The sequence below is a fragment of the Drosophila miranda genome, chromosome 2 (assembly GCF_003369915.1).
Source record: "Drosophila miranda strain MSH22 chromosome 2, D.miranda_PacBio2.1, whole genome shotgun sequence".
Taxonomy (NCBI): domain Eukaryota; kingdom Metazoa; phylum Arthropoda; class Insecta; order Diptera; family Drosophilidae; genus Drosophila; species Drosophila miranda.
The window spans coordinates 31050706-31063341 of record NC_046675.1 but is presented as its reverse complement, the minus strand read 5'-3'; the positions used below and the strand labels follow the sequence as shown (position 1 = coordinate 31063341).

At 41.5% G+C, this 12636-nt stretch overlaps 1 protein-coding gene across 2 annotated transcripts in view; it reads right to left on the bottom strand.

Annotated features, from left to right (window-relative positions):
* The window catches only part of LOC108154208 (protein tincar), an 89266-nt gene that overhangs the window by 15064 nt on the left and 61566 nt on the right, over nucleotides 1-12636 (bottom strand). For both annotated transcript variants that reach the window (XM_017284430.2, XM_017284431.2), the window contains exons 4-6: nucleotides 11580-12404; nucleotides 10709-10824; nucleotides 4019-4253 (exon numbers count right to left, since the gene is read on the bottom strand). In XM_017284430.2, coding sequence (XP_017139919.1) covers nucleotides 4019-4253; nucleotides 10709-10824; nucleotides 11580-11919 — 691 coding nt within the window. In that variant the 5' untranslated portion in view covers nucleotides 11920-12404. The remainder of the gene's footprint in view (nucleotides 1-4018; nucleotides 4254-10708; nucleotides 10825-11579; nucleotides 12405-12636) is intronic.

Below are 12636 nucleotides of genomic sequence, written 5' to 3'. Positions count from 1 at the left end.
ATGGAGCCAAAGGAGTCGCGAGTCGCGACAAGGCATTGCACTTAGCTTGACCAACTGCTGTGCTCCCCCCCCCTGTCTCTCTTTCTCTTTTAACTTCTTCGGACATCTCTCGCTGGGTTCTCTCTCTCTGTCCCTTCTTTTTTTTCTATCAACTGCAACTTTGGCTTTGACTGCAGGATTTTATTTGTGCCAATGATTTTCTAATTTAAGTAGGGGAAAAGCGATGGGGATTGCAGCTGCAAAACGTTGTGCGAAAACAATTTCCCCCCGGTTTGGTGGGAGAGAGAGAGGGGATGGAAATGTCTGGCAGCGACAAGAGATTGACTTTGTGGCAGGCAGCAGGCAGCAGGCAGCAGGCGGCCAAAGCAGCGGCAAAACAACAAAAATAACATCGAAATTAATTGAAAAATCACAGAGCCCAGACAGAGTTAGGGGCACAGACGGGGGTCAGTCAGTCAGTCAGTCAGTCAATCATTGATTCAGCGAGGATTTCAATTCATCTCGTCATGGGTTTTTATGATGCCAATGCAAGTGGAATGTCGGATGGAGCCTGTCGGGCTGGGGCATGGGAGTCCTGTCGAGTCCAACTCCAATGTTGGTCTCTCGGCCACATTTTTAATTTACTCCGCGAACCGATGTTGCCTTTGTCTGCTGTCTCTCTCTCTCTCTCTCTCTTTGGTTCAATAAACCCCCGACATCTGGGATCTGGGCCTGGCACTGCGGGATCCCGGTCCGGGCCCGGACTTTGACTCACTTTAAATGTAGTTAATTTTGATTTGCCTCTGCCTGCCGTTTGCCTGCATCTGTGGGCCGTCATTGTTTCATTGGTTTTGTTGTGCTTTCCACTGGAAATTGTTGCCACTTGCCACAGCTACTGGTGCCCTAGTCGCTGGGCATTTAGCACTCGTAAGGGTTCGAAAGGGTTCTAGGGGTATGTATAGTATTCAAGGATGTTTGCTGCAGAGAAGAGCATAGGACATTGATTCTAGGGCAAGGAATTGCCACTGGGTGCCGTCTGGAAGCATTCGACTTGGAGGAAAAGAATATGGAAAGAGGAAAACCCTTGAACCAAAATACCGAAATATTTAAACAGGAATTGGGATTAAATCTTAAGAGTTCTTTTACTCTTTATTATATCTAAAGGATTTAGAAAGAAACTGTGGAAGGGATTGGTATTTTTGTGGGATTCAGAATGTATCTGAAGGAATTATTTTATAGAGATTTCTCATTGAGAGCTTTCCAAGAATCAAATAATTTTTAGAAGCAAAGTATTTTTCTTCGATTTGATTCACTGAATTCTTAAAAAAGGATCTAAAAGAAGTTTTATTCTTTATTTTGGAGAAAAAACTATCTTGAAGGAGAATATATTTGATGCTTTCGAGATTTCTGATCCACAGAAGACCATTTGGAATTCTTTATTTTATATCTCAAAGATCCCTTCTTGTCTCTAGACTTTCCCCGGCTTTTGCAGGGCATCCCTGGATTCGTGTTATTTTAACTAATTTCTGCTGCCTTCCAGTTGGTTTAGTTTCTCTTTTTTTCTAGTCTGTTCTGTTTGCTGGTTGCCATTAACTGTGGAATTAGTTTACTGTGCTACTGTCACTCCCCTCTCCTCTGGCCTCACATGTGAGACTCGTCGATGCGACTGTACACAAAGCACACACACTCAGAGGCAGACAGAGATATATGCACCGACAGAGGCCTCCTCCTTACAGGACACAGTAGAGTAGCGTCCTGCCTCACTTGCCTATGGGCCAACATTTGCATAGAGTTTTGGGTCGCTTGGGTGCCTTCCGCTGCCACGGATATTGCCGCCTTTGCCCTCTGTTAATAACATGGCTTATTGCTGGCCATAATGGCCGCACCTCGTTCCCTGTCAACCTGGTTGCTGTTCCTGGTCCTGGTCCTGTTCCTGGCCCTCTGCCTTGTCCTTCTGTGTTCGGTGTTTGCTCCTGCGGTTGTTAGCCTGTGTGCACGCTCGTTCGGTTGTGTTTTTGTTTGTCGAGCGGTCATGCATACCATATCGTAGTACCTCGTACTGCACACACACACACACACACACACAAATATGTATTGTAGATGTTTGGCTAGCAGATTTCCCCAGCGATTGCCTTTGAAGCTTTTTCTCTTTCTCTTTCTCCTTCTGCTGCTGGTGCGCCTTCTGCTGCTGCTGCTGCTGCTCCTTCTGCTGCTCCTCCTCCTCCTCCTGCTAATATACTTTTTTTTGTGTTCTTCTCCCTCCCTCACACATACCTATTCCCTCAAGCTCACTTTGTTAACCGTCCTTCAGAGCATCCTAAACACATCTTGGTTAAACAGTAAGTGCCGTGTGTCCCTGCCATATGGAGAGTAAATGTATTTAAATTGAAAGCACAAAGCTTTCGTTCGTTTCAGGCACACAAATAATTTAATTAAAATGCAGAATGGCAAACGTAACAGCAAAATTGATTGCATCAACAAAGGCAAATTATTATGATTGATTTTGCAGGCCCTGGCAGGCCTCTGTTCCACATGCATCATTCTGCAGTCTGCAGTCTGTTGTTGGGTCGTGGGTCGGTTTAATAGTTGTCATCATTGTCATTGTGTTTGGGGGGTGGGGGGAGAGGGGCCATCAACGCCATCATCAATATGACAATGTACCACGCGGCGTATGGCAGGACAGACACAACAATGAAGCTGAGGATAACTGCAATCCTCTCGCCAGGCAACAATGCTACCCAACACTCCTCTGTCCCTCTCCCTCTCTCCACCTGCAATCATCATTCCCCAACAATACTTTACCTATAGTTGTGCTCCATCCATCTACCATTCGCCTCCTTGCAATCCCCTGTGGAGCTCTTCTGCTCCCTCTTTCTGTCTCTCAGGAAGTGCATAATCGAAATGCAATAAAAATAGTTCACCAAGAATGCAAGCAGTCGTGCATTGAGACTATAGGGTTACCCTGCTGCTGGGGTTTATTTAAAGTCTTTTGTACTTTTATAAAGTCTGATTGTGTTTGCAAAATAAAAGGTGTTCATAGATGTTAAAAAAAAGACAGAGCAACCTAGGCAGCAAAATAAGGTGCCGTTCATTTATTCGCAGAGCGAGCGAGAGTAAACCACAGAGACGAAGACTCAACCGAGTGTATGACGCATTGTTCTTGTTGCTGCTGAGAGCGCATTAGAATACAGAAATTGCAAGATAGACAGCCGAGTATCGAACCAGAGCAGAGCAGCAAGACAACAACAACAATGCAAGCAGCGAAGCTCTCTCTAATTTTCGTGCCCGACAAACAGCAGAACTGTTGCTGCCGAGAGAGTGCTGAAATGGAAGCTATTGCGAGGGAGTGTGCCTAACGTGAGAGGATCGACGCAAAAAAGAGCAGTGACAGAATGAAATAGCAACAACAACGGAACTGCGACGCAATGCAGTCCGAGAAAAAGCCTAAATATAAAGCAACAACAACAATGTAAGCTTCAAAGCGTCTCTCTTTTCTTCATTGCTGACAAACTGCAAAGCTGTTGTTGCCGAGAGAGCGATGGAATGGAAGCCACTGCAAGAGAGTGAGTTTTTATTGCGTGCTAGCAGCACTGCAGAGATCAAGAGATAAGACGAATTCGACTGCAAAAATGCTAGCACAGTGGAGAATACAGAGAAATCTGCACAGCAAATTCAAGGCATGTCCGATCGTGTGGGCTTGCAGTAATAATATTTAAATAATGCTCTTCTTTCGGTTACAAATCCTTCTACAAATTTCAGTGCCACAAAAAGAACCCTCTGCCTGTCATACCCATCTCCAAAAAGACACAATAAGTACTTCCTCTTGTCCTTTTTGGAATGACGCCCATAAAAAAGTACCGGAGATGCAACAACAGTGACGGCATCCTCTCGCTGCATACTTAAACATTTCCGTTTCTGTTGCATGCCCCTCTGTGAGAGTGACTTTTCTTTATACTCCCCAGGAGCTGCCACACAACAAATGTATTGTGCGCCGGCTTCGGTTCGGTTCGGTGTCGGTCTATTAATTATGCTCACTCACCTTTCGGCAACAGTCCGTTCTCGATGATGCGTGCTTCGAGCAGCAGCCGCGGCAGCAGCAAACAAAGCGCAATCAGGATATGGACAAAGGCCGCCGTCGGTCCGCCGTGTGTCCACAGGGCACGCAACGTGCCGCCGCGTGACTCCTCCTCGAGACCGTCGTGGGGGGCCAGAGTGCAGCGTCGTTCCCTGGCGCCAGTGGCCAATTTAATGCCGTCGTTTGCCAAGTTGCCAACCTGTCAAGAAGTCAACCAAACAATTTTGGGGGATTATTAAATGGAAAAATATAGTTTGTTCAGTGGAGTGTGCCAAAAAAAAACTGTTCATATATTCATTTGCCAGCTGGAAAAGATATGCACATGGGGGGAGGGGGGGAAGGAGCCTGCTCTGCCGTTTCCTTGATCCATCGCTGGGCCAGCCCCAAGAGCGGAAATTAAAATTTTCTCAAGAGTATGCTCCACTTCCGGGAAATATGTAATTTATTGCTCTATCAGAGGGACTTTAATAACCGTATATTTTGTTGTTGGAAAGATGAACAAATAATTTAGTTGCCATACAATTTATTTTCCCGAAATTTTCGATTTTAATCACAGCTTCGCTTTTAGGCATGAAAGCCCTATTGGACACGTGTGTGGGTATCCCAATGGGGCTTTCATTATTTATCTCTGTTTCAACTAAATGGTGGATTTTTCTCATTTATTTTGGCGGTTTTACCGAATGCTTTTGGCACATGCAGAATATGTTGCTTTTGTTTCGATTTATAAATTATTTTTAAAATTTTCTAATTGAATAAATGATACTTTTTCAATAATAGTTAACAAAAATTGTATTTTAAATACAATCAAAGCTGCATGTGAATCGGAAATGACACAATTTTCATTTGCGGTGATATGGCCAGGGGCATATTTTAATAAAGAGACGGAGAGACTATATTTTTCTGACTATTTTGTTACAAAAAAAATACTTTCCCTCCCCCTTTAAGCTTTAAAATCCCTTAAAAATACAAAAGACTGCCTTTCCTTAGAAGAATTTATATTTTAAGAACGAAAACCATCCCTAGAAATAAGGACGAAATTTAGTTGGAAACCTCTTAACTATAAGAATTGTATAAAGCCTTGGAATACCACACAAAAAAGAATTCCTTTGAAATTTAGAGAGCCTCTTTTAAGATTTAGAATCCCTTAAAAACCTAAGGACTGCCTTTCCTTGGAAGAATTTAAATTTAAAGAATGTAAAACATCCCTAAAAATAAGGACAACCTTCAGTCGAAAACCTCTTAAATATAAGAATTGTATAAAGCCTTGGAATACCACACAAAAAATAATTCCTTTTAAATTTAGAGAGCCTGTTTTAAGATTTAGAATCCCTTAAAAACCTAAGAACGGTCGAAAACCTCTTAAATATAAGAATTGTATAAAGACTTGGAAGACCACAAAACAGAATGAAATCAACAGCAGAACTAACAAATATTTAAGGTTCGATAAGTAAACACATTCTCATTCGTTGCCAAACCTCAACATTTAAATAATGCTTTTAAAGTATCTTCTGCAATATATGTAGATTACTCCAACTGGAACTCTCTTTGGTTATTCCCAAGAATCAATAATCCAAAGCCAAAGCCACAAACTACTCAATTATTCCTAGTTTGCCTACGACTTCAGGGCAGTCAAATGATATCGCACAGACACAGGATTTTCATCAATACTGTTAGCATAATTATCTTACCCTCCAGCTTGAATCAATGTAAATTAGTGAGCCAATCAATCTTCATTCTCTGGGCAATACAATCGGTTTAAATTACTGCCCCTATACTGCCATTTGTGCCTGGTTCTACTCGAATTTTGTTGCATAAATTACACCCAAAAATGCATAAATCATAGATGAGCAACAGGCAGCACACCACTAGAGTCCTGTCAAAGAGTTGAGATATCCCTCAACTATTGAGGCTGACCACACCACAGATTTGTTGGTGACCTCTCTGGCCTCTGGGGCAATTAATATAAAAGTTATACAACAACAAAATCCTGAAAAATATAAAGAGTACGTGGTTTTTTTGAATGCATTTTTTATACGCATAAAAAATGGCAAACACATCGCGATTTGATAGAGGAAGACACACAAAGGCGTTGCGCATACGACGCGTTGGCGCATAAACAACACAGCACAAAAACGGGGAATATTTTTGCACGTGACAAATGGCAAAATGAAATATTTATATATACAAGCGTATATCCCATATATAAATCCTGTCGAGGATACACTTGCGCACTCTATAGAACATAAAAATCACGTGCAACATACATATATAAATAAATGCGAGCTGTCGGGCTTTTAAATTAAAAACAATCCCAAGCCTCAGGCGAGGGAATCGACAATGGGAATACCCCATACGGATGCTGGTAATTTTTCCAATATATTCCAAGAGTTTAGAGAGCTGTCCCGAGGAGTGCTTAGCCCGAGAGATGCCCATCTAGACGTCTCATAACTACCCCTTATGTTTCCAGTTTCTTTCGTATAGAATATACCCTTTAAATGTCCCACCAAGTACCGGGTAAAACAAGCAGACATCAGCATGATGAAGGAGCCACATTCGGAGCCGGTTGAGTGCCAGGAGTAGAGGAGCAGGAGCCCCGACCAGGACCAACATCGGCAGCTGCAAATGGTTCACTTTGTTTGGCTTGCTCGGGTTTTTGGCTCTGGCTCTGGGTATCTTCTTCTTCTTTTTTTGGTTTCGCTTCGTTTCGTGCAGCAACAATGATTGCAATTTGCAAAAAGGGAAAATGCATTTGAAGTGCATGCGTGGCGGGGCACAAAGGGGGGCGGTGGAGCTGCAGGGAGTGCGGGTAAGTGGAAAAACCCAGCGAGATAATGCATTTAAATGTGCCAGAGCATTTCGCGGTTTTTTCACTGACGGCGAATGAACTCAACCTCCAACCAGGCCCCCAAATGAAGCTCCCTCTCATCATTTTCCATATGTCAGAGACTGCCTGAGGCTAACCCCTCATTAGCCCCTATTCAGGGCAGTACACCTGAGGGGTAGGGGGGCTTTAGTTTTTCTAACATTTATTCGGGAATTAAGCGACATGCAAAAATATTTTGCATATTTATTCTAGAAACACTAGAAAAGACTGGTAGCTTTTGTTTGGAAATAAAATTCGGCTTCAAAATATTCATCTACATTTATAAACCTTAGAGAATTTGTGGGAATATTTTGTAGGGAGAAAAATGTGGCAAAAGTTTATATTTGTACACAAGAAAATTCTAAATTTTAATAAAATTTTCAAAGAGATTTCTAAGCCTTTGAGGGAAAGAATTTTCCAGCATTTGCAAGTTTTTCTCATACAAAATTCTACAAAAAATTCAGAAGATTATTCCCAAAAAAAAAGAATAGAAATAAATATTTTCTTGAAGAAATGTTCTTTATTTGGGAGTTTTTCTCATACAAAATTCTATAAAAATTTATGAGAAAAAAAAATAGGAATAAATATTTTCTTAAAGAAATTCCCTTTAAAGGTTCCTTCTTTTATGAAAAATATCTGCTATAAAATAATATTTAAAACTTTTAACAAAAAACTCTCTTCAAAAGTCCCCAAAATTTTTAAAACTTAAAAAAAAAATGTCAAGTTTTATAAGCAAATTTTCATAAACCCTTGAAGCATATAATTTTCTAACATTTTGGAAGTTTTTCGACATAAAAAACTGTACAAATAATCCAGAATTCCCAAAAATCCAAATAATTATATGGCAAGCAATAAAAGATTATAAATACACTTTTTCTTAAAGAAATTCCCTCTAAAAATGTATTCTTTATACAAATTATCTTCTAAAAATAATTCTTTAAAACTTTTAGCAAAAAACTCTCTTCAAAAGTTGCCCAAATTCTATCCTAACCTCCTCTAACGCAGTGTGGCATATCATATCTTGTGTGCCACATACTAGTTTTCCACTTTGATGCACCTACCACACCAGCCAATGTTGGGTTAACCGTCTATTCGTTACGTCTATTCCCCTGACATTTAATGCGGTTATCCAGACATGTCCCGTCCCCAACCCCTCCACTCTGCACTCCCCGTTTCCCCAGTCTATTCCTATTCTCTATCTTTATTCGTTTAATTTCGAATGCTGTGCAAATATAAAAGTCGCAAAGTTTTCGTACATGGGGGCTGTGTGTGACAATTGGAGCCATTCTCTTTCTCCTCTGTGGCTCCCCGTGATGGTTTCTGCCTTATCGGTTGCCAGTGCCACACCATGGACGTAATTGCGTCTGTACTGCTAAAAACTAAGCAAAAACTATGCAATACATTCCTGCTGTTTTTGTCTGGAGTCTGGGGTCTGGGGTTTCCATGGGGCTTTCGTGGGGGTCTGGTCTGGTCTGGTCTCGCCTCGATAGCCACGCCTCAATGGTCAATGTTGGGATTTCAGTTTTGCAATTGCAAATGACGATGATGATGATGATGTTGTTGTTTCTGTCTTTTATTAAACGTTCACCGACGTGTGATGAACGTCTCTCTCTCTCCATCTCTGTCCCTCTTTGGCGGTCTGCGGATTCCGCTTCCCTCTCTCTCTCTCTGTGGCAGTCTGTCTGGTCGCTGACTGATAGCCGCCAGCCTTTGGACGGTTTATTCACCGACTTTTGTCCTTCCTGCCTGCTGCCTGCCTGCCTGGTTCGTTGTCGCTTTTGTGGTTATTTGGCCAATGGGAAAAAATTGCATGCCACTATTTGCATACAATTTGTATACCCTTTTTGGTGGTTTCAAAAAGTTTGCAAAATAGATTTCTGTGATCTGTCAAACGAGTAGAAAGTCAGAAAGTGCATTTCCATTGCAAATTGTTGAATAAATGAGGCTTTTGTGGTCTGGATTTTTGTAAAACTATTCGGAACCGATGAAACCCTCTTTTAAAAGGTGTTAAATCCTCTTTTAATGGAAATATGAGCCATAAAAAAAGTTATTTTTGAGATCTTCAAATGAATAGCCACATTTTTTCGATTGGAAATTTATCAGAAAAACCTATAAGAAATGATAATTCATTCGAATTTAGAGTCGTAAGTGAGATATATCTTATAAATATGGCTCATTTTAGTTCAAAAACAACCCCTAAAAAGGTTTTTAAAAGACTATTTCATGGTCTGACTGTTAGGTTTCTATAATCTGTTGAAGAACATCAAGTTTTTTCCTAATAGAAATAGGTTTTAAAAAATTCTGTCATCAAATAATTCCGAATTACTACAAAAACAATCTTCCAGGGGTCTAACATATCATTTTAAGCGTTATTAAATGAGTTAATAACACACACAAAATTAATGATCGTGTCGACACACATTAAAAACTTGTTGTTTTTTTGTACCAAAACATGTTCCAGGCAAGGGCTCTTCAAAACTTGTTTGCACATGCGAAAAATACCCTAACCGTGTCTCTCTCCCTCTCTTAAAAGCCATAATGAACTACTGTTTTTGGCGGTACAGGACACATACACTTAATGGAATTATGCCTTTGGGCAAGAGGAAGGGGGTGGAGGGGGGACCTGCCAGACTCTTCCTGTGATAGGATCTATGGTCTATGGTCAGTAGTTGGCTGTCACATTCAATGGCGATACCCAAAGCCAATCTCAGACCCAATCCTTTGGACTCCCACACGCACACACACGTGGTCTTTCCTTTCATTTGGCTCTTGTTTTTAAAACAAGCCAATTATTTGCGAAAACTTTCACAGAGAGAAAGAGGGAGAGAGAGCGGCATGTCCTGTGTCCCATCTTTTCCTCTTTTTAAGTGGCTTTCAACAGGACACGTGTGTGTGTGTGTGTGTGTGTGTACGGTACATATGTACAGGAGTAAATGCCATTTGTTGGCTATCGTATTTTTGTTTGTTTTCTATCGAGCTTTTGTGCCCCATCATCATCTGCCATACACTTTATAGATGGATGATAAATAAACTATACAAAAACCACAAACACAGCCATCAGATAAATGCATATACATACATATATATAAAATTGTTAAAGGAAAGAAGCTGCAGGAAGTATAGGTTTGGTCATCAGACGTTCGAGGGGGGGGGGGCAGGGATAGATATGAGAGAGAAAAAGCCATAATTGCATTTATTATGCTGATAAAAGCAGAGACACTAACAGCCAAACGGAGCGGAGCACGGCAGAGAGAGAGCGAGAGAGAGGCAGGGGGCAGGACAGGACATACACAGGACACTCACTGAGTGCAGCCAGGCTAAAGGATAACCAACGCAGTTGCCAGACAACACTACGAGTGTCCATGTGTGTCCTCTGTCTGTGTGTGTGCTGTGTGCTCTGTCAGCCATTTTGTGAATGCTGCAATGCAAAGGACCCGCAACGTATGCTATGCTGCTGCTCCTCCGGCTTCTCTGGCTCCTGCTGATGCTGTTTTTGTTTGCAAATAAATTTAATAACGACGAATAATGCCACTAAAAATAATTCACAGAGAGCGAGAGAGAGACAAAGGAGCTAGGGGACCGGCAATATGGAGCACCACCGGAGAGACAACAAAAAATTTAATTATTGAGTGCAGCCACACACACACACACACACACACACACACACACACAAATATGCAGCCAAAGGACAAAGGACTCTCCCCACATGGGTACCGAGTTAATTATTGCTGGGTCGGGCCTCATGATCCCAGTTTAAAACCATTTGAAACAAACAAAACAAAAAAACTCACCTTAAACACCGCCGAAGTGAAGAATACTGGCAGCAGTATGAATACCACGCCAGAGAGCACTATCTGTAGATTCAATTCCGCCACGGGCTCAATTTTCCAGGGTATCAGCGAGCAGCCTAAGGGAAAAAGGAGAGGAAATTGTTAGAAAAAAACGGAAAAGAAGGAAACTTTTTGCATAGCACCTATAATTATAAAGATAGGCTGCCCTTTTTTTGCTAGAATCAAATATAATGGGTTTATACGCCTAAATTCCCAAAATTATTATAGTCGATAATTTTAGCATTAAAAACTCTGAAAAGTTCACAAAATTTCCTCAAGGTTTCTAGGTTATAACCTGAAATGTAGGGTATCCTTCATTTGTGTAGCATTCCGATAGATTTAAGATGGTTTGGAGGCCCTTTAAGTACGACTTTAACTAATTTATACTTTCAAAAATTCGAAAACTATACTAGAGGTTCTGAAAAGCATATATTTTATCCTGCAATGTAGCTATCTTTCATCTGTGTAGCATACTAATCGACTTAAGATGGTTTGGCGGCTCTTTAAGTTCGAATATAACTAATTTATACTTTCAAAAGTTTGAAACTTGTACTAAAGATACCGAAAAACAGATATCTTACTGAATAAAGCTTTCCGAATAATTTTTTAATATTAATTGAAATTCCCAACAAAATTCTTCCCTATCCAAGGATATCCTAAACTCCTAAATTCCTATTAAAACCCCACTAAATCATACAATATTCCATGTCCAACGAAGAAACATATTAAACCACAAGCTATTATTGTATAACAAATGCACATCTGCAACTAATGTGACAATCGTGTGTCTTGCCACACAAAGGATGGAAAGTTTATTTAGTGTACTACTCACCCAAGAACCTGTAGGCTCCATGCATGGCCAGATATCCCTGGAAGAGGGTGAGCAGGACACCGTACCAGATCGACCAGAGCGAATTCAGATGCAGATAGCTCCCTGAGTCGTGACCAGAATGCTGCAGATTGGTGTAGCGACTCTGGTGGCGCTTCGATTTGATGTACTTGGCCTGCAGCTGCTGCTGCTGCTGGGTGAGGCTGCTGCTGGTGGCTGTGGTGGCATTGGTGAGCACCGAGTTGCACATGCTCGAGTTGAGGCTGCCACCGCCGCCCCCGCCACCGTTGCCTCCTCCAGCGTTGGAGCCGGAGCCTGCACCATGATGATGCTTGCCACCCATTTTTGTTCGCTCTATAGAGGATTTCCTTTGTTTGTCTTTCACTCCTTTCGATGACACTCTTTTGTTGTATATTCCTACGGTTGCTGTTGTTGTTTTTTTTTGTGGCTCTTTCCACGCGACAACAAATAATGTTGACAATCAATTTCTGGCTGACTGTCTGTCTATCTCCTCTATGGTAGGAGGTCTTCTCGTATTTGTATTGATTTTGTATTGATTTTGCTCGTTGATTTTCTATTTACTCAAGACCTGCTTTTCCTGATGATGATTTCCCGGCTGCTGCTGCTGTAGCTGCTGCTCATTGTTTTTCCCCTTTTCCACTTCTACTCCCCGGTCGGCTGTTGTCGCGGATAATATTTGCTCGCTGATATGGCTCATTATAGTAGCATCGTCCGACGATTCTGTTTGCTGGCGCATATTTGTGGAGACTCCACCTCCAGCCGCCTCTAGCCTTGATTGCCGCTGATTTGATGATGCGACGACAAAGACTGCAACGATACAGAGCACAGGGGAAACGTGTGAATTAGAGAATTAGTTGTGGGCGCACAAACAAATAAAACAATTGATAGGTGGGATAGGCATACAATAGAGGAAAATACATTACATTCAAAGAAACAATTTATTTTATGATAAGACTAGGGGGCCAGCCGCCTGCCGAAATTCTCATTTTATGCTCAGCACGATTGAGAGCGGGCGCTTTGACGAGAGAGAGAGAGAAGA